The sequence below is a fragment of the Tripterygium wilfordii genome, chromosome 6 (assembly GCF_013401445.1).
Source record: "Tripterygium wilfordii isolate XIE 37 chromosome 6, ASM1340144v1, whole genome shotgun sequence".
Lineage (NCBI taxonomy): Eukaryota > Viridiplantae > Streptophyta > Magnoliopsida > Celastrales > Celastraceae > Tripterygium > Tripterygium wilfordii.
Window position 1 is genome coordinate 8863181 of NC_052237.1, and position 22963 is coordinate 8886143.

Consider the following 22963-nt stretch of genomic DNA (forward strand, 5'->3'; position numbering starts at 1 on the left):
AGCTTATTCTTGAGTCCACAAACCCACAAAAATTCAAAAGCGCGTTTTTGGACCCACAAACCTATAAAAAGTCATTACCTTACCTATGAGCCAATGCAACAAAACCCTAGAAAAAATCTAAAATTTGAGGAGAACTAAAAATTTTGAAAATAAAATAAAATCTTAATAGTAAAAAGGTGACACATTTCTAGGATTTTACAAAAATAATGGAAAATACAAAAAGGATACTTTCCTAGGGTTTTTTTAAAGAGAGAAAGATAGGGTTTGGTGGCTTTTTGGTAAAAAGAGACAAATAGGGTTTTAGGAGAGAGGTGGTCTAAATCATCTAATAATATAAAAGAAAAGGAGGGTTTTTGGAAAGGGGGGATCGGCGGAACAATTGAGGAAGAAAAAAGAAAAAAGGGAGAAAAACCGCGGAGAAAAATGGAGAGGCGTGAGTGAGTAGAAGAAAAAAAAAGAGGGTTTTGGTGTGGGAGAGAGAGATGGCCGCACAGTAGAAAGGGGGAGGAAAAGAAGTGTAAGAGAAAAAGAGAGCCGAGAGAGAGGGAAGAAAGGAGCCGACATTAGCAAAAGAAATCAAAAGAAAGGAGGCTTTTTGGTAGGAAAAAGGGAAACAGACCCATTTTTGCTCCAAAGAAGGAAGAGCTTAACAAGTTCTTTGGCACCATCCATCTAATTGCCAAAGCAGGGAAGCTTTTGCTGTCAGGTAACCTATTTACATGTTATTTTCTGATCAAGTAATGTCCTGGTTAGTATAGTGGAGACAAAAGGCAACAAAACTCTTATTATTATCATGTGTTTTTGATCATTCTTTTGTTTGATTTGTTGGGCTTGGACCGGGCTTGACTCTACTTGGGCCGGACTTGACTTCGTTTGGGGACAGAGAGTTCGTTTGGAAATTAGACCAGGTTTGAGCAATTAACGGGTTTCATGAACCACATTTGTATTGTATATATAATATTTGTATTTAAATTTTCCTCGTATATACTCCTTAGATTTTTTATTCTTTTTGACATGTATATCTCTTTGTAAATATAAATATGTAATAGGGTAGTGAAAATAATGAAAAAGTAGTGTAACGTAGTGTAGTATAGTTTTATGCATGTTTAATGTGATTAGTATGCATGTTTAGGGATTGGTAAATTTAGAATATCAAAGATGCATGGGTAAGAGTAGTTGATAAATTATTTAAAATGCATTGCTTGATTATGTGTTAGGTAGTAAGCCTAGTTTTGCAAATTCGTCAATTTAACAACCACATCTTCACTAAATTTCCATTTTAACCAAATCACAGAAAACGATAGATACCTATATTAAAGTCAATTAGGAGGAGGATTTGATGACATTCAGCTCCTACCTAGACTTTAATTATGATATCATCATTTAAACGAAAAGCAAATGATAAATTAATTTACTAGATATCTAAATTAAAGTTCATTAGAAGGAGGACTTGATAACATTCAGTTTCTACCTAGGCTTTAATTATGTTATCTCTTCGAATTAAAGTATTATTTGTATTCGTAAACATAGTGGTAATTTAATTTACTAGACACCTAAATTAAAGTTCATTTGGAGGACGACTAAATGACATTCAATTCTTCCCTAGGCTTTAATTATTTTATCTCGTCAGATTAAAGTATCGTATCCGTAAAAATAATGATAATTTAATTTATTAGAACAATTCCACGAATATAAAGAAGATTTTCAAAAGAAATGAGCCTCTGAACTCAAGAACTAACTCAAATCTCTTTTCTCTCAGACTCTCACAATCTCAAACCCCCTCTCTCTTGCTCTAGACGACACTCTCCCAGTGTTTACAACTCAACACAACACTTACACAGAACCCTTCAAATAAAACTATTTATAAGGAATTGTCCCGTAACTCAAATGGGGACTTCTATCCGGACAAGTCTTGAGCCTTCCTCGAGTGGCGAGACCAGAAAGCATATCCTACCACTAATTTCACATGTGCTATCCAGACAACAGCTCAATACATCGCACCTGCATCGCCAACTTTGAGCCAAAACTGCACAAATCTGTAACTTTAATCGAAATTGAGTATAACAAACGTAAAACCAAACAACAAAAAAATGATGCGGTCCAGAGCTAACTCTTTATACGACCCTCAAATAATGTGGTTGAATGTGTCTTTGTTAGAATATGTATTCAATGTTGATGATGTGAATGAAATTCTCAAACAGCCAGCTCCTAGGAGTTTTGTGCTTGATCGTTTGTACTGGTCTTGTATATCAAATTGTGTTTATTCAGTGCAGAGTGACTATTATAAGGCTATAGAGATGGCTTCTCGTAATATTCCCTCTTCTTCCTCATCACATACGAAGCTAAAAGTTTTTATGTGGGAGCATTTATGGAAGCTGTGTGTACATGACGTGCTCTTCATGATAGCCTGCCTACAAAGATTAATCTAAAACGACGAGGGATTTTGACTGATGATCTCTATCCTATCTGTTTAAGTGAAGAATAAGATCTACTGCATGTGCTGTGGCGCATCCAGCTTCCACGGATGCCTTCTGTTCAGCTCCCTCCTCATTGCAGAAACTGAATTCCTGTTATAATTCTTTCATTCTCTTTTGATAGGAAATGTGATAGATAAATGAACAGGAAGGATATATGTTGTGATAGATATTCAGAAAGAAGAAAAGAGCGACTACTCATACATATCGAATTATAAAGATAGAAGCAATACAACGATCGATCGTCTTAGAACAAATTACCAGCAATTTCTTTGAGCCTTATCTCTGATCTGATAAAGGCCTCTCACGACAATCGCAGTGACCAAGGATTCAACCATTCACGATGTCGATTTTAGGGGGAAATGATTCAAAGCATCTGAAGAACACATAAGTGTTGCCTGTGTTATCTTCGATCCGGTGCAGCGTGACCGACACCAAAGTGTGTGTGTGTACTTACCCCAAGTGTAGGGTATCGTCAAGTAATAAACCGGTGAGTCCGGTATCGATCCACGAGGAAGCAATGCAAATTTGAAGTGAATGATATGCAAATGACTAGCTAACACTAATAAACACAATGAATATCAAATAAAAGCAAGTAAAAGAAATGGGCCGAATGACTCGGTAGCATGAGCGATTTTGTAATCAAAGTAAGCACAAATTGAATTTAAAACAATTAATTAAAAACCTAGTCTCTAGTCCGTCCCGGTGGTTACTCGGTTCTCATACTCAAGGTATTATTGCAAACACACACAACCATACACAATGCATTGTGTGATACTATCAATCATGCATATGCAAAGAGAATTGGGATATAAGACTTCAATTCATACATGTAGGCCATCGGGTCTCTTAATCTACGATGAACGCAAAGGGATAAGCACCTAATATTATGGATTAATGTTCCCCCTTGGGGCTTGGCTTGGCTAACACCCTAGTTTCACACTCAAAGATCAATTAACCATAACTCTCTCATGCACATTCCTAAATTAACCCAAAACTCCATCATCAATACACATAATTAATAGCTATGCTATGGAAAACTCAATTAATTAAGAAAATCATGCAATGGGTTTAACAATTCTCAATCAAACACATTAGATGCAATCCCTAGACTAGACAATCCAAAGATACAATCAAATATGTCATCTCCATAGATCCAATCACACAACCACGAAATTAAAAGAGCAAAATCAAAACTACAATTCCATGAACATACCTTGAGTAATTGAAACCAAGCACCCACCGTTTGGGACTAGAAACTAGAAAGAGAACTTAGCCACTCATCATAATGGGTATAAACATCAATTTTATAGATGAAAATCAATGTTTACAAACAAAATCACGAAAAACCAAGAAAAACTTAGAGAGAGAAGTTGAGAGAAAACAATGGAGGCAAGAACTTGGAGGAGATGAATTGTGTCAAGGAAGAAGAAATCTTAGGGTTTTCTCCCCCTTTTACCATTGAAAATACCTAACTGCCCTTATACAAACGTTCCCCATTGGTTATATACATGATTTACCCCAAATGCCCTTGAAATGTTGTGCAGAAAAGTTGCAGTTCCGCGGTGGTGTCCGGACAGGTGTCCGGACGGGTGTCCGGACGGGTGTCCGGACACTTCATGCTTCCATCAACTTTGAAGCCTCTGTCTCAATTTGTGAAGAAAGTGTCCGGACGGCACTTGAGGCGTCCGGACACACTGTCCGGACAGGTGTCCGGACACCTGCTGAGTCCCAGCTTCTTCTTTCAGCTCTAAAGGTGCCCAATTCAGTCATTTAAGCCCGATTTCCTGCAAAGCCAACGGGAAACATGTATAAGGGTAAAATTACTTTATTTAAACACAAATGAATTACTATAAACACTAGAACCTCCTAATTAGATAGTATTAGGACCTCAAAATAGAGGTCCGGTCACACCCCCCAACTTAGACGTTGCTAGTCCCTAGCAATGCAAACACTTCTAAAAATAAAATCCTAACTCACTGACGTAGGCATCACGGTTGCATTTAGCATATGCAACAAGCCTTTAAACCCCTAGGTCACCCTAGTGGACGAGTTGTAGTCTCGTGAGGGCTTATCAGAGCGATACCCACAAACACTTGCCAAGGGATCCACTATTACTTTGAAAGCACCATAAATGATTCTTAAGTTCTTACATGCAAGAAATAGAGCTAATCCCCCAATTTCCCCGCTAGTTGAAGGCATGCAAAATCTTTAGAAAATCAATCTCAAATCCCCTCAAAGATGACTAAGAACATTTTTATACTATGAAAAATATAAGTGCAATCAAGCAAGACAACTCAATACATTCACACAAGTAAAACCTTGTTACGGAACCTTTTGGTGTTCATAAATCCCCAATCCCAAATGTACACAAAAACATAAAAACATTGTGCTAAGTAAATGACTTACACAATTGAATTAAATATATGTGTTTATAAAAGATAATTTGGATGGGCATAGCTTTGAGAAAGAAATCACCTACAAGAGCAATTAATGCATCCGCCAACTCACTTGCTTACCTTGAATCAAATTCATCAAAAGGTTAAATGGTTTGTAATGTGGCTAAGGGACAAGGTAGGAAGAATTTGGAACTAGGTAACAAGTTGCAAGGTTAAGTTCAAACATGTGAGCTAAATTCTCATTTTGTCACCCCTTCCATTGCACCACAAATTCAAACACTTCTCATCCTTTACACACAAAGGATTAACTTTATTGCATACACCTCTTTTTGATTATTTTTTCTATGCGGTTTTTTTTTTTTTTTTTTTTTTTTTTTTTTTTTTTTTTTTTAATGGCTACAACCACCCTCAATTTTTTTTTTTTTTTTTTTTTTCAGAATAAGGAGGGATAATATCACTGCCGACTTATTTTTGAAGCTCCTACCCAACCTTGCAACCAAAGGTGGGAAATATTTGGGAAAATGGTTCACACAAGGCTTGTAAGTGAAATAAAAGGCTTAAAGAAATATAGGCTTATGATCACTCACAAATAAATAGGCTAGGCTCAAATCTCTCAACCTAATGAATCCATCAATCCTAAGTTCATAAGCAAGTGGCACATACAAAAATCACACTTCTCAGTAATCAAATGTAATGAATGCAAAGCTATTGAAGAACACGCTTATAAGATGTCAAATGAATAATTGGTGAAAAGAATCACCCAAAAACCCCATATATATCACGAAGAATGGCTCAAAAGAATGAGAAGGGTAAAAAGGTAATTCTATTTTCAGACAAAAGGATCCAAAAACGCAGTCATACAATTGCTTCAATGCCAAGATGCCCACTTAATCACAGTTTTGATATCAAACTAGGTCCCAATCATCCCAAGAAAGATTGATCATAGTCATCCTACTCAATCACATGCTTCGACTTCACAAAAGAAATCAAGAAACCTACTCTACACTTGCACGTTCGAACAAGAATAAGAAATTAACGTTGAAATTGGTAGTGAATCCCAAAAGCATCTACCCTTCCCTTCCTAAAGTCCATTTGGCATGTATGAACAACAAAGCACAACACAATAGGATAGAGGGTAGGAAATCATACCATACTCTTCAAAAGTGATCGGAATCGTGAGAAACGAAGCGTATCCTGAAAAAGTTAATACCAACCACACTATCCAAGCATGACACAACAAGATTTTTTATTTTTTTATTTTTTATTTATTTTTTATTTATTTTTTTAAAATATTCACAAAAGCACACCAAAATAAAGCAAGTTTCACAATGAATTCACAATTCTCTCAACCCCCCAACTTAAATGAGACATTGTCCTCAATGTCAAGCATGATAAACAAGGCAAGAACAAATTGTAAAATGCATTGTGAACATACAAAAACACACCAAAAATGAATGAAAAATAATCTAACACTACATATTTACAAGAGAGCTCTTTTCACGCGCACTAGGAAGGGGTGGGATCCACAAGGTCCCATTCTTCGGCCAATTCATTAAAATTTTCCAAGTATGGTTTCAATCGTTGGCCATTAACCTTAAAAGTTTTTCCACTCCTAGGATCATCAATGTCAATGCTTCCATATGGGGAAACCTTGCGGACAATAAAAGGTCCGGTCCATTTGGTACGTAACTTCCCGGGAAACAAGTGTAACCGGGAGTTGTATAAAAGAACCTTTTGTCCCTCATGAAAAACTTTCCTCACAATGTGCTTGTCATGGTATCTTTTCATTTTGAGCTTAGCAATTTTGGCATTTTCGAAAGCATCATTCCTCAACTCCTCAATCTCTTGGATTTGGAGTTTGCGATGCCCCCCAACTTGATCGGTGGAGTCATTCAAAGTGCGAATGGCCCAATAGGCCTCGTGCTCCAATTCCACCGGCAAGTGGCAAGCCTTGCCATAGACAAGTCTATAAGGAGACATTCCAAGGGCAGTCTTATATGCAGTACGGTAAGCCCACAAAGCATCAATCAATTTGGAAGACCAATCTTTTCTATTGGGACCAACCGTTTTTTCAAGAATACGTTTAATCTCCCTATTTGCCAATTCCGCTTGGCCACTTGTTTGTGGATGATATGGGGTGCCAACTTTGTGCAAAATGCCATATCGTTTCATCAAAGTTCTAACCGGGGCATTGCAAAAGTGAGACCCACCATCACTTATGATGGCTCGAGGCATCCCAAATCTTGAGAAAATGTTTTCTTTTAAAAATTTTATCACAACTTGGTGATCATTTGTTCGAGGAGGGATAGCCTCTACCCACTTTGACACATAATCCACACCAACCAAGATATACAAATAACCAAATGAATTAGGGAAAGGTCCCATGAAATCAATGGCCCAACAATCAAAAATTTCCAAGATGTTAATAGGTTGGAGGGGCATCATCTCACGTTTTCCTAAATTACCTAACCTTTGGCAATTGTCACAAGATAGACAATAAGCATGGACATCTTTGTGCAAAGAAGGCCAATATAAGCCACTTTGAAGAATTTTGGCCGCGGTCTTTTTGGAGGAAAAATGGCCTCCACAAGCATATTTATGGCAAAAGGCCATGACACTTTCAAATTCATTATTGGGGATGCATCTCCGAATCACTTGATCGGAACAATACTTGAACAAATATGGGTCATCCCAAAAAAAGTTTCGCACATTGCGAAGGAATTTGGATCTATCAATCTTGCTCCAATGAGATGGCATTTTTCCGGACACCAAAAAGTTGGCGATGTCCGCATACCATGGAGTCAATTTGGATGAGATGGCATTGGTGAGGAAGAGTTGTTCATCCGGGAAATGTTCATTGATGGGTATGCCATGTGAAATCAAATTTTGTCCGGGAAGTCTAGATAAATGGTCGGCTACTACATTCTCCACTCCTTTTTTATCTTTAATTTCAAGGTCAAATTCTTGAAGTAAGAGAATCCATCTTAACAACCTAGGCTTGGCATTCGCTTTTGAAAGCAAATACTTCAAAGCCGCATGGTCGGTGAAGATGATGACTTTCGAGCCAACCAAATAAGATCTAAACTTGTCCAAAGCAAAGACTATAGCTAGTAATTCCTTTTCAGTGGTGGTATAATTCACTTGAGCATCATTCAAAGTCTTACTAGCATAGTATATAACATGAGCATTTTTTTCTTTTCTTTGTCCTAGGACCGCCCCAACCGCCACATCACTTGCATCACACATGAGTTCAAAGGGCATACTCCAATCGGGAGTTTGCATAATGGGTGCGGTGGTTAGGGCACCTTTCAAATCATCAAAGGCTTTTTGACATTGTGGTGTCCATTCAAAAGAGACATCTTGAGCAAGCAAGTTACTTAAAGGTTTGGCAATGGCACTAAAAGAATTAATGAACCTTCTATAGAAACCCGCATGACCCAAAAAAGATCTCACATCTTTAACACATGTAGGGGGAGGTAACTTTTGAATTAATTCAATTTTTGCCTTGTCAACCTCTATCCCTTTGGATGACACAATGTGTCCCAATACAATTCCATGTGTCACCATGAAATGACACTTTTCCCAATTGAGAACCAATTGGCTCTCCTCACATCTTTTTAACACACTTGCCAAATTAGCAAGGCATTGATCATAGGTATCTCCATAAACCGAGAAATCATCCATAAAGACCTCCACAATTTTCTCAACCATGTCACTAAAGATACTCATCATGCACCTTTGAAAAGTAGCCGGAGCATTGCATAACCCAAAAGGCATGCGTCTATAAGCAAAAGTTCCAAATGGACATGTAAATGTGGTCTTGTCTTGGTCTTCTAAGGCTATCTCTATTTGATTATATCCGGAATACCCATCAAGGAAGCAATAATAGGCTCTACCCGCTACTCTCTCAAGGACTTGATCAAGGAAGGGTAAGGGGAAATGGTCTTTTCGAGTAACCATATTGAGTCTACGGTAGTCAATGCACATGCGCCACCCGGTTTGAATTCGAGTGGGAACCAATTCGTTCTTGTCATTCTTAACTACCGTAATTCCGGACTTTTTGGGGACCACTTGGGTAGGAGATACCCATTTGGAATCCGCAATGGGATAAACTATCCCCGCATCAAGCAATTTTAGCACCTCCCCCCTAACTACCTCCTTCGTGTTCGGATTTAAACGTCTTTGCATTTGTCTAATGGGCTTAGCTTCCTCTTCCATGTAAATCCTATGAGTACAAACCAAAGGACTAATACCCTTCAAATCAGCAATTGTCCAACCTATTGCCCTTCTATACCTTTGCAACACTTGCACAAGTTTCATTTCTTGGGAAGAAGTAAGTAGGGAAGATATCACAACGGGGTATGACTCATTCTCTCCCAAAAATACATATTTCAGCTCACTTGGTAAGGGTTTCCTTTCCGGCGTTGGTGGATGCTCTAGAGATGATTCAAGCTTAGTCTTGGAAGGTTCTAATTCCTCAATGGGTGGGTTGAATCGTCCTATGCTATGGATAGCTAAAGACTCCAAAACCTCATTAATTTCCTCTTCCTCAACTAAAAATTGACTACCTTTTTCGCTCAAAGCTAGCACACCTTCCACCGAATCCCTAGCAAGAGTTTTCTCTAAGTTCTCCTCAACATATGAATGGATCCAATCTACTTCCCTAATGTCTTCAAACTCTCCCATTTGCTTAGATACATTAAAAATGTTCATCTCCGCGGTCATATTCCCAAAAGATAGCACCATGACACCATTCCTACAATTGATCAAAGCATTTGAAGTTGCTAGGAAGGGTCTACCTAGAAGGACCGAGATTGGTTTGCTAAAACTAGGGAGGGGCTGAGTATCTAAAACCACAAAGTCAACCGGGAAGTAGAATTCATCCACTTGAACTAGCACATCTTCAACTATTCCTCTAGGAATCTTGACGGATCTATCGGCTAGTTGCAAGGTAATTCTTGTAGGCTTAAGCTCACCTAACCCCAATTGTTGATAGACCGAGTATGGAAGGAGATTAACACTAGCACCTAGATCCAACAATGCTTGCTCAATCCTATGGTTCCCTATGACTATTGGAATGGTAGGGCAACCGGGATCCTTATATTTAGGTGGAGTGGTGGCTTGTAAGATGGAGCTTGCTTGCTCCGTAAGAAAAGCCTTCTCCTTCACATTCAATTTGCGTTTCACGGTACACAAATCCTTGAGGAACTTTGCGTACGAGGGAACTTGTTTGATGGCATCTAAAAGAGGTATGTTCACTTTCACTTGTTTGAAAAGTTCAAACATCTCTTTGTGTAGAGCCTCATTGGTTTTCTTCCCTAATCGGTGAGGAAATGGTGGCCTTGGGATACACTCTCTATCCTTAGACGTGTCTACCCTTGTCCTATGTGATTGCCCCTCACTCTCCTCTTCTCCTCTTGGTATTTTCTCACATTTTTCTGAGTTTCTGGATGAAGTGTCCGGGCAATCCAAAATAGGTGTCCGAACACTTGCACCTAGTGAATCATTTTCCTGCACAAATTTCTCCAAACTCTCTTCCTTTCCACTATTTCCTTTGTCCTTTTTCCCCACTCTATCACCAAAATTCTGCACATCGTCATTTTGATCAACATTCTCATTTGGTATGGGTCTATCCACAATGCGTCCATTCCTCAAAGTGAGGATGGATTGGGCTTGTTCATGTCCACTCACCCCCCCACTAGTAGATTCTAGCAAATTGGCTTGTTTGGATGGATTGGGGTATGGTTGAGCTGGGAATTTACCCTTCTCATATGTGGTGAGAGCTTGGGTGACCTTAGTGATTTGACTCTTAATATCCTCAATGGCCCTATTGGTTTGTTCTTGGAATTTGGTGGCCTTTTGATTCTCCCCTATTTGAGCTTGCATGAAAATGTTAAGAGTGTCTTCAAGAGACCTCTTAGGAGGTGGAATGTAAGGTTGTGGAGGTGGTTGTGTAACACTTGGAGGAGGCAATTGTTGTTGGGGTGGATTGGGGAGTGATTGGGATTGAACATTCCCATCATTCCTCCACCCAAAGTTTGGATGATTCCTCCAAGGGTAATTCTCATTGTACGAATTGTTACCTTGGTGATTGGTAGGGTAGGGCTTCCTAAAGTTCTGAGAATTGTTCCCATTGTAACCTTGCCCAAATAGGACTTCCTTACAAGCCGGTAAGGCATTACACTCATCCGTCCTATGATCCCTACTTTCACACAAAGTACAAGCAACTTGGTCGTCAACACCAACCACATTTATAGGGGCCTTTTGTGACTCTAAGGACTCCAATTTCTTGGACAACAAAGCAAGTTTAGCATGCACATCATCATTTTCATTCAACACAAACTTGCCACTAGAGCTTGGCACAACATCATGTCGGGTTAGGGGAGGAGCTTCCCAAGATCGGGATTCCTCCGCCAACCCATCAAAGAAAGTAAATGCTTCATTGGCATCCCTATTCAAAAAGTCACCTTGAGTCATAGTGGAAACCAATTTCTTCAAAGATGGAGTCAAAGATTTGTGGAAGAAATTCACAATTTGAAATTTTTGAAATCCATGGTGAGGACACATAAACAACAAATCCTTAAACCTCTCCCAAGCTTGGAAGAAAGTTTCATGTTCTTTGCAATGAAAATTCATGATTTGTGTTTGATAAGAAATGGTACGGTGGGAAGGAAAATATTTGTTGAGAAATTCTTCTTGCATTGCCGCCCAAGTCGCAATGGATTGGGGGCGCAAGTTCTCAAACCATTGTTTTGCATGATCCTTCAAAGAGAATGGAAAAAGTTTGAGTCTCAAAATTTCTTGTGTGCATGTAACATCACCAAAAGTAGTACACACCGATTCAAAATCACGCACATGTGAATATGGTCGTTCCGATTCCATTCCATGGAATTTGGGAATCATTTGGAACATTGATGGTTTAAGGCTCACATTTTGTTGGTTCGGTGGCATGATGATGCAAGAAGGTTGAGTTTGCCTTGCGGGATGCGTGAGCTCCCTCAAAGTGCGATGCTCTTGGGCATGAATGTACTCCAAAGGAGGAGGTGCATGTAAATTTTGTCCGAAGGGAGCATATTGTGGCACTTGTGGCATTGGATAATACATGGGATGCACATAATTGTATGGGGGAGGTATATGATATGCGGGAGGCATATTGGGAGGTTGGTAGACATTTTGTGGGGCAATTTGTGCCGCATTGTCTTGTTGAAGTGGTTGAGGTGCATTTTGCAAAGCATGCTCAACTTGAACATTTGGTAAATTTTGGGCATTTGGCACATTTTGGGCATCTTGCCCTTGCGCCGGATTCATCAATTCATCAATGTTCACACGTTGTAAAAGACGACGTAATGCATCAAGATTGATATCACCCCCACGTACACTCCCCGCATCACTCGCATTTATGTCACCACCTCTCCCATCTCTATTAGACCCATGCCCACTAACACTATCTCTAAGATGAGACATGATGGCAAACAAAACTATCAAATAACACGAAAGATGGCAACCAACCAAGTCAAGTAACACCAGATTTTTCAATCAACAAACAACCAAGAACAATGTCAAGCAAGAACAGGAGCAAAGATAGGAATAGAATGACAATCAACCTCAGGAACAATTACACACCAAGATGTAGCAAGTAGTGATAGAAAGAAAAATGCGCAAAGCTCTCTCAAACAACGTATCACTACCAAGCAGCAAACAAGGTGGCATCCATCGCCCACAGGAATCTAAGTTAGCCCCATCCGCCAAGTTCTCCTCACAATTTTTTTTTTTTTCTCTTTGCAGCAACTACACTAAATCAACTACACTAGAAAGCAAGTAAAAGGGAGGAACGAAGTTACCCTTGAAGCGTGACCGTGCTCCTTCCTTATTTGATGGCGTTTAATAGCATAAAGCTAGCATCTACAAGCCACCCAGCTCCGTCTTTGACACTCGCTTCCCCGGCAACGGCGCCAAAAACTTGACCGACACCAAAGTGTGTGTGTGTACTTACCCCAAGTGTAGGGTATCGTCAAGTAATAAACCGGTGAGTCCGGTATCGATCCACGAGGAAGCAATGCAAATTTGAAGTGAATGATATGCAAATGACTAGCTAACACTAATAAACACAATGAATATCAAATAAAAGCAAGTAAAAGAAATGGGCCGAATGACTCGGTAGCATGAGCGATTTTGTAATCAAAGTAAGCACAAATTGAATTTAAAACAATTAATTAAAAACCTAGTCTCTAGTCCGTCCCGGTGGTTACTCGGTTCTCATACTCAAGGTATTATTGCAAACACACACAACCATACACAATGCATTGTGTGATACTATCAATCATGCATATGCAAAGAGAATTGGGATATAAGACTTCAATTCATACATGTAGGCCATCGGGTCTCTTAATCTACGATGAACGCAAAGGGATAAGCACCTAATATTATGGATTAATGTTCCCCCTTGGGGCTTGGCTTGGCTAACACCCTAGTTTCACACTCAAAGATCAATTAACCATAACTCTCTCATGCACATTCCTAAATTAACCCAAAACTCCATCATCAATACACATAATTAATAGCTATGCTATGGAAAACTCAATTAATTAAGAAAATCATGCAATGGGTTTAACAATTCTCAATCAAACACATTAGATGCAATCCCTAGACTAGACAATCCAAAGATACAATCAAATATGTCATCTCCATAGATCCAATCACACAACCACGAAATTAAAAGAGCAAAATCAAAACTACAATTCCATGAACATACCTTGAGTAATTGAAACCAAGCACCCACCGTTTGGGACTAGAAACTAGAAAGAGAACTTAGCCACTCATCATAATGGGTATAAACATCAATTTTATAGATGAAAATCAATGTTTACAAACAAAATCACGAAAAACCAAGAAAAACTTAGAGAGAGAAGTTGAGAGAAAACAATGGAGGCAAGAACTTGGAGGAGATGAATTGTGTCAAGGAAGAAGAAATCTTAGGGTTTTCTCCCCCTTTTACCATTGAAAATACCTAACTGCCCTTATACAAACGTTCCCCATTGGTTATATACATGATTTACCCCAAATGCCCTTGAAATGTTGTGCAGAAAAGTTGCAGTTCCGCGGTGGTGTCCGGACAGGTGTCCGGACGGGTGTCCGGACGGGTGTCCGGACACTTCATGCTTCCATCAACTTTGAAGCCTCTGTCTCAATTTGTGAAGAAAGTGTCCGGACGGCACTTGAGGCGTCCGGACACACTGTCCGGACAGGTGTCCGGACACCTGCTGAGTCCCAGCTTCTTCTTTCAGCTCTAAAGGTGCCCAATTCAGTCATTTAAGCCCGATTTCCTGCAAAGCCAACGGGAAACATGTATAAGGGTAAAATTACTTTATTTAAACACAAATGAATTACTATAAACACTAGAACCTCCTAATTAGATAGTATTAGGACCTCAAAATAGAGGTCCGGTCACAGCGCTTCAAGGCAATAGGAGTTAGGAAAATTGAACGATTCATGGGTGGGAGTTGGGGAAACTAAACGATTCACGATAATGGGAGCTGGGAAAACTGAACCAGTCATCGCAATGGGCAAAAGAAATTTTCGATTTCGATTTGACGGTGTGAAGTGAAGGTGGAAGAGTTTTGGGATTTTAGCTTTTTTTGTTTCACGACCCTTTTTGACTTTTTCACGGCACACGGGTTTTTTTTGTCTGATCTGTGTAAGAGAGAAGAGCGATTAGGGTGAAAGAGTGATGTTAGAAATATGGAGAAAATTAGCTTTTCGCGAGAGATTGTTGTCGTAAAAAAAAAATAGTTTTTGCCACGGGGGAGTTATTTGCCATGGCAAAAATAGGTGTATTAGCTTCAGCTTATAGTTTAGTGGCAAATATAGTGAAGCAATTAATAATTAATGCCACGGGATCAATTACTGAAGTAAATGATTGATTATTTGCTTTAGAATCTGAATCAGTGGCAAAGATGAAGAAGCAACTGGCCATTATTCTTGTAGTGCAAGATGGAAGCTTTTCTCATGGCACACAATCTGTGGGATATTATTGAATCGGGGTTTGATCCATCTCTCTTTACCTGATGTTCTAACTGTTAATCAAATGAAGGATCATGCTGAACAAAAACAGAAAAATTTTAAAGCCCTTACTTTTATTCATGCTGCTTTGTCAGATGATATTTTTCCTAGAGTTGTTGGTGTAAAGGCAGCTAACGGGGCATGGGAGAAATTGAAAGAGGAATTTCAAGGCACTAAAAGAGTTAGACAACAGAAGTTGCTAACTTTAAAAAGGGAATTCGAAATGTTGAAAATGAAAGACGGTGATACTATCGAAGGGTATTCTGACAAGTTGACAGTTTTGGTTAATCAAATGAGATTGTATGGTGAGGATGTGGTTGATCATAAGGTGGTAGAGAAGATCTTGATAAGTTTACCTGAGAGATTCGAGTCAAAAGTCTCTGCTATTGAAGAATCGTGTGATTTGAAAAAGATGACAATCACAAAGCTGTGTAGCAATCTGCAAGCTCATGAACAAAGAAGTAATTTCAGACAAGATGAAGTCACAAAGGGTGCTTTTCAAGCTAAGCACAAGGGCAAGCAGCAGTCAAAGTTCATAGAAGGGAAGAAGAAGTATGGAGATAAAGGTGATAAAGGAAGATCATCAGAAATTGCTAATACTGATGATTCTTCAAAAAATGACAAATTTTCACCTTGTCCTCAAACCTGTTAGCAGAGGTATGGCAGGCCTCAATGCAAGTTCTGCAAGAAGCTTGGTCATACTAAAAAATTTTGTAGACAGCAACAAAGTCAAGGGTAGTCTGATAGTGGGAGTTCAGCTTCACAAGAGGCTAACTATTATGATGAGAGGCAACAGTCTCAGCAAGATCATTTGTTTATGGCAGTCAATAGTTTGCAAACTCCAAGTTTGAAGGCCTGGTTAGTGGACAGTGGGTGTACCAACCACGTGGCAAGAGATGTTGCTATGTTCACTACGTCGTACAAGACTGTAAAGATCAAAGTCAAACTAGGGAATGGAGAAATTGTGGAGCCTGCAGACAAAGGTGTGGCTTCTATTGACACTAAGCAAGGTACAAAATTGATTCCTGATGTCTTACTTGTGCCACAATTGAAACACAATCTGCTTAGTGTTGCACAAATGATAAAGAACGGGTATTCGTTGTGTTTTAAGGATTGCTATTGTACTATCATTGCCCCTAATGGAAGTCAAGTTGCTAAAATTCAAATGGTGGATAATTATTTTCCATTATACTATAATGTTGTTAAGCACTACGCATTCAGTGTTAACACAGTTGAATCCAGTTTGTGGCATAGTTTGCAGTCTTGATTCTCTAAAAGTTGTAGCAGATGGTGGGTTGATTAGGGATATGCCTGGATTGCATGAAACTCATGAAGTCTATGGTACTTGTCAATATGGTAAACAACATAGACAATCATTTCCCTCTGGTGCAGCCTGGAGAGCTAGTGAAAAGTTAGAATTGATCCATAGTGATGTATGTGGACCACTAAGTGTACCATCACTCAGTCAAAATAAATATTTTGTGTTGTTTATTGATGATTTCACTAGGATGGCCTGGGTCTATTTTATAAGCAGTAAGGCTCAGGTGTTTATTGTCTTTAAGAAGTTCAAGTCCATGGTGGAATCACAGTGTGGGAAAAAGATTAAGACCATTAGGTCAGATAATGGCAAAGAGTATACATCAAGGGCTTTTGATCAGTTCTATGAAGATGCAGGGATTGCACATCAGCTCACAATGAGCTATACTCCACAACAAAATGGAGTTTCTGAAAGAAAGAACAGAACAATAATGGAAATGGCTAGGTGTATGTTATTTGAGAAGAAATTGCCTAAGAGTTTTTGGGCAGAAGCTGTCTATACAGTAGTGTATCTCCTAAACAGGTTGCCTACAAGTTCTGTGAAGGAGATGACACCTATAGAGGCTTAGCTAGGTGTGAAACCATCTGCCAAACATCTAAGAGTCTTTGGTTCTGTGTGTTATACTCATTCCATCACAGAAGAGAAATAAACTTGACAAAAAGGCATATTTGGGCATCTTCTTAGGGTATGCCTCCCAGTCTAAAGGTTACAGAATTTATAATGTGGAGTCCAAGAAGATTCAAGTTAGTAGAGATGTTGTGTTTGATGAGAGATCCTATTAGGATTGGGATAAGGAAGCTGTTCAGAAAGTTGATCAACTACGGGAGGAGTTTGTTCCTACTGGAGTTACTTGTGACAAATTTGATGAAATTGCTGGAGTGGATTCAAATGATGATAGGCCTGTGGTGAAGCACAAATCTTTGGCTGAGGTGTATGAAAGGTGTTGTGCAGCTTTGGTAGAGCCTACATCTTACTCTGAAGCTTGCAAACATGAAGTATGGAATCATGCTATGGAGGAGGAACTAGACTCTGCCCCGGAAACACGCTTGCTCGAATATCAATCGCGGTTTTCCTTCATCATCTTTCGATCGGATACAAGTACATAAACCAACTTAATTGTCTTTAGTAATATTAAACTAAATGTGTTAATTATACAAGCACTAATTTGATATCACTACTGACTTCAACAAATTTCAGGTGGGATGAAGTCAATCCTGATGCAGGCATGACATATCTACCACATCCAAAACCAGTTGATGGAGTAGAGATTGCAATCTCCAACCTTTGAAGATAACTTAATTGTCTTTCCTAGGGTCTTGTACAATTATCCTCCAATGTCCATCTTGTAAATTAGCAGTCTTAGCTCTCTTTCTATGCTTCTTAATTCTTGCATCATCTTCTTTAGAAAGTGCACAAAATTGCTGCAACTCTTTGGGCATGAAAAGGCCGTAGACTTGCCACCATATCTTGTGAGCAGAATCACTAGCAAATATGTGTCTGTCCTTCATGTCCCAATTGCAATCATAGTCCCTATAACACATCCATGGCTTCCACCCCAAGTAATGTATTGTATGAACATCACTTGGTATCTCATTATCTTCATTGTTCTTAGACCTCTCAAATATTTTTAGATAATTGAGTTTCGTAGGCAACCGATGCCACCACGTAAAGGCTTCATTTAGGAACCCTTGATCGCCCCCGTTATACGAATCCAATCTAGGAATCTTGGACATCAAGTAGTCGAACGTGCGCAAGGAAGGCTCGAGTACGATGATCCCGGAATTGAACAAGAACTTGTCGTTTGGGGAAGCGGATAATTGAGGGTATGTGAATAACTTGTCAATGTTTTTAAGGACAATGATGTCTGAATCTATGAAAATGAGTTTATCATAGTCAATGAGTTGCCATATCCGGAGCTTGCTATAATTGTACTCATTGTATGAGCCTTTCTTGGCTAAAGGGCTTCGAATCCGTTCAATTAGCCTGGTTTTCCATCCAGCCGCTCTAAGTCCTTCGACAGATTTCACGGTTATCAATTTGTCGTGGAGAAGGACAAGATCTTTGGTAGAGTTTGACTTGATTATGCTCTGAGCAAGAGCTATGGCTCCACACACATAATCTTCTGAGGAATGAAGGACGGTTACATAGGCCTCCCTTTGATGGTTTGTGCTGTAGTTGAGGTTCCATAGTTGTCTTGATTGTGTCATGGAAACTTGTTTCCCTACACATCAAAATTAATTAATTAACTTCAATGTAAACACATGGCAAAATGTGTTTAAGAATTGACAAGTCTACGAGTCTCCCGTTGTTTTTTCCCATCTATCCCACAGGCTGAGATGAATGTACACGATTCATACGGGGTCCATGATTTCATATGGATCATTTGTGTCGATTGTATTTGGAATAGCTATGATAGAAAACAATGGCACTAAAGAAATCAAAAACTGTGGCCAACAAGACCTGGCTCACCTGTCTCTCCAAGAAGAAGAGGAGCAATTTTGCATGATCCAACGGGCATGAGAACCTTCTGTCTCAACCTCCTCAAATCAGGCTTGTAAACCCAAAAATCCCCTACATGCGTCAACAAATCATCACATCTGAATATCTCAATCATGGGCCCACATGACCCCACGAACACAATATACACCGTCCGATCAACGCCACCAGCCACCGCTAGATTAGCCACCACAAGATTCACTTGCAACCTAAACACGTCCCTGGACCCCACCCTCCTCCTCGCCCCACAAGGAACCTGAACCACAATCACATCCAAGTCGCCGTACTCCTCCTCCATTCGCGACGGCAGCGGAATCTCCGGACAGCTCGGTGGGCTCCACTTCTCCTCGTCAATCCATTCCGGGAAAAAGTCTTCCCATTTTTTGGTAGCTACACGTGCGAAACGCACGGGTACGATTTCTACGGCGCCGTTTTGTTTAACACTGTGTTTGGCCTCGAAAATAGTACGAGTATCCATGTTGACCATGCCCACCTTGATTTTTTGGGTGGGCTCGGCCATTTTGGTGATGAGTTGGAGCCATTTGAGGTTGTTGACTATGGAGAGCTCTGTAATCTGGTGTGTGTGGAATTCGTTGAAGATTGGAGTGTTAATGGTGAATGAATCAAGGACGAAAAGGATGGAGGAGATGGAGAGGAAAAAGAGAGAGAACAAGAAGAGCTTTTGGTGGGGAATTGAGGGTCTAAAGGTGGAATAACACATTGTTGTTGAATGATTGAGCAATTCTCTTCACTCGCATGCATGTATATAAATCTATAAAAATAATTCAATTATAACCTTCACCAACAATTCATTTATTATAATCATCATCATTCCGAGACTTTATCTAAAAAAAATTAAGGTCGGTTACATGTGTTTATATAAAATCTAATGGAAATTCACTATGTACATTCGTTTCCGCCATTCATTTATATCAATAATCATATTATCATTGGCTACTATTGAATTAATATCATTTATTTTCCACTTCACTTTTTACTCTCTCATATACAAATTCTCTCAATTTTTCTCATCGTCGCACTGCTATCTCTACGTTGAATATGCTCATACAATTTTAAAAGATTTTCTCGCAACTTATCTTCAAAAAGTATTTCTCCTACCTTATACCTAAATATTTCCTAATGTGGTCATTCTTCCACTGAAACATTCGTATTTAATTTACATGTATTTTTTTGAATATGTTGTCTCTTCATAACCCAACACTTATAGTCATATATTGTCGTGACCAGTGACGGACCCACTGCATAGTCACTGGGGGCACGGGCCCCCAGTCAGTTAAAATTTTTTTCACTAAATATACCCTACATTCTTAACAATTTGACACTAAGGCCCCCAACAAAAAAATAAAAGACCCCCATTACACACACTTAACCCACTAACTAAGACCCAACCCAACTCTCATTCACACACTTAGCCCATTAATTAAGACCCAACCCAACTCTCATTCACACACTTAGCCCATTAACTAAGACCCAACCCAACCCAACCCTCATTCAACCCAAATAGAAAAATCCCAAAAATCAGAACCCTCATTCTCGACTGCTAGTGTCTACAAGGAAGCATATTTCGTATCCTTTGGTGTATCGACTTCTGAAGTTAGTATTGGTTTTGCCTATAACAATAGCAAGTGTTGAAAGATGCTTTTCTGGAATGAATATTGTCAAGACAGATTTGCGCAACCGGATCAGTGATCAATTTATGAATGACTGTCTAGTATGTTACATAGAAAAGGAGTTGCTCGGAACTATTACTAATGATGTTCTAATATCGCACTTTCAAAATATGAAAACTCGTAGAGAACAATTGTAATAAATTATAATGTAGTTTCTTATGTGTTTAAAATATTACTAATGTGCATTTATATTTATCGTTTATATTTGTAAGTCGATTACATAAAGAACCCAAAAAAAATTCTGGGGGCGCTGCCCCCGGACCCCCGGGTCATTTTTGTGCCCCCGGTAACTTCAATTCCTGGGTCCGTCACTGGTCGTGACTCATGAATCACAAAATTTTTCATTCAACCTTACAAGATTCTTTCGGTCACATAAAACTCCAAATGCACTACCCCACTTCATCCACTGTTAATCATATTAATTACATCTGCACTAATCTCTACATCATCTTAAAAAATTGAGCCACTTTTTGTTATTCATTTATTATACAAATTTTTAAAATGTTAGGTTCTTGAGAGGTTGGGCATGCATGGCTGCACGTTCATTTTATAAGTGTTGGGTACTTGGAAAGTTGGGTATCCATGGCTGCACGTTCAGGAATTATTAATTATTATTAGATATGCCAATTAATTAATTATACATATAGTACATTTTGTCAAATTTTTGTGGTCGTAGAGCACTAAGGCAATTGCCAAAAGCAGCAAGGTTGTCATGAAGATAATTAGTGTACGATAAATAGGGTTTTTTTTATTCAATTACAAATTTACTTTCAATGTGGCGCACATGTATATTATATATAAAAATAATATGCCTGGATATTGAAAATATCATAAGTCATACCTGAATTGTAACATATCCTAGTTTTTCTCATTGATTTTGTGTAAGAGATGACAATAAATTTGATGTTTCTCACAACAATCATGGGTGGGTAGTTCTTTTTTCTAGTCCCTAACCCCAATTGTAGATGTGATGTTTGATTGTTCAAAGCATGTTTCTATAGAGCCATGGTTTTGGTTTCTCTCATGTGATTTCGCAATAGTTATGATTTGGGTTTATATAAATTAGCATGCAAATGTTGTGATTGATAGATTTGGAGTGTGAACTTAATTTATCAACTAAGCTAAGGCCCAAGGAGAAACAATAATACATAATATTTGGTTTGTTGTATTCTACTTGTTCATCAATAGTCTAGAGGTTCAACTTATTACGTTTGTATGTAATTTCTCAAAATCCAATTCATGATTTCTTTAATTGCATGAGTTAATTGCATAATTATCAATTGTATGAGTCGAATATTTAGATTTTGTTAGAATTTATGGAATGAGTATGATTTTGTGAAACTAATGGTGCTAGCAAAGTCGAGCCCCAATGGGGAACATTAATGCATAAGACTAGGTGATGCAACAAACAAATGCTCATCTTACCTCCATCAACATATCGAGAGAGAATTGGATTTGGTTATACAATGTGTGGTTGGTAAATAAGGATTGGTTTTTTAGCACGGTACGAAATGTATCGTCAAACATTCAATATGATTCCACAAGATCTAGTTTCGTTCAAGGGATTCTAGCCAATTGAAAGGATCTTTTGATCAATTCAGAGATCATTTCGATTCCATTAGTAATGAGGATTCGGAATATCACACATTGATCAATCAAAGAGAGATTCAACAACTAAAGAAAGATCGATTCTTTGGGATCCTTCCTTTCTTCAAACGGAACGAATAGAGATAATATCAGACTGATTCCCTAAATGCCTTCCTGGATATTCCTCAATATCCCGACTATTCACGGAACGTGAGAATGAGATGAACAATCATATGCTTCCGGAAGAAATTGAAAAATTTCTTGAGAATCCTACAAGATTCATTCGTTCTTTTTTTTCTGACAGATGGTCAAAACCTCATCTGGGTTCGAATCCTACTAAGACGTCCACCAGAGATAGAAAATTGTTGAAGAAAGAACAAGATGTTTCTTTTGTCCTTTCCAGATGATCGAAAAATAAAGAAATAGTTAATATGTTCAAAATCATTACATATTTACAAAATACCGTCTCAATTCATCCTATTTTATCAGATCCGGGATGTGATAAGGTTTCGAAGGATGAACCGGATATGGACAATTCCAATAAGATTTCATTCTTGAACAAAAACCCATTTTTGAATTTATTTAATCTATTCCATCTCCATGACCCGAAAAGGGGATACATTAAGCACCACGATTTTGAATCATAAGAGAGATTTCAAGAAATGACGAATCTATTCAATCTATCAATAATCGAGCCGGATCTGGTGTATCATAACGGATTTACATTTTCTATAATTCTATTGATTCCGTAGCAGCATCATGGTTGCAGCGAAATTCATGGATGATGAGCAAGTACACAAACTCACTTGTCTCTCCCGCAGAGTTGATGTCATTTGATAATATTCATCTGCACATAGCCTAGACATGTTGAAGATGTCAATCAGCAGGTGCTATAACAATGCCTACTATGCCAAAGTTGGAGGACTAAGCATGGCATAA

General features: G+C 38.7%; 1 protein-coding gene, 1 long non-coding RNA gene and 2 pseudogenes across 2 annotated transcripts; 2 read left to right on the forward strand and 2 right to left on the reverse strand.

The window, feature by feature from the left end:
• Positions 1 to 1649: 1649 nt before the first annotated feature.
• Positions 1650 to 2893, reverse strand: LOC119999765. The gene is made up of 2 exons (XR_005468503.1): positions 2736 to 2893; positions 1650 to 2036 (listed from the first exon to the last, which is right to left on the reverse strand). It is a non-coding gene; the product is annotated as an uncharacterized LOC119999765 (long non-coding RNA).
• Positions 2894 to 11420: 8527 nt separating this feature from the next.
• On the forward strand, positions 11421 to 11520 carry LOC120001155 (annotated as a pseudogene).
• A 6025-nt stretch (positions 11521 to 17545) lies between these two features.
• Positions 17546 to 19266, reverse strand: LOC120000694 (putative UDP-glucuronate:xylan alpha-glucuronosyltransferase 5). The gene is made up of 2 exons (XM_038848821.1): positions 18720 to 19266; positions 17546 to 18471 (listed from the first exon to the last, which is right to left on the reverse strand). Exons 1-2 carry the CDS (start codon positions 19264 to 19266, stop codon positions 17546 to 17548), a joined length of 1473 nt encoding a protein of 490 aa, XP_038704749.1.
• Positions 19267 to 22191: 2925 nt separating this feature from the next.
• LOC120000696 lies at positions 22192 to 22963 on the forward strand (annotated as a pseudogene).

Coding starts and splice junctions, on each gene's coding strand:
- LOC120000694 (XM_038848821.1), bottom strand. CDS start 19,266: ATGGCCGAGCCCACCCAAAAAATCAAGGTGGGCATGGTCAACATGGAT. Junction 18,472..18,719: donor TCTTCTTCTTGGAGAGACAG/GTGAGCCAGGTC, acceptor TTTGATGTGTAG/GGAAACAAGTTTCCATGACA.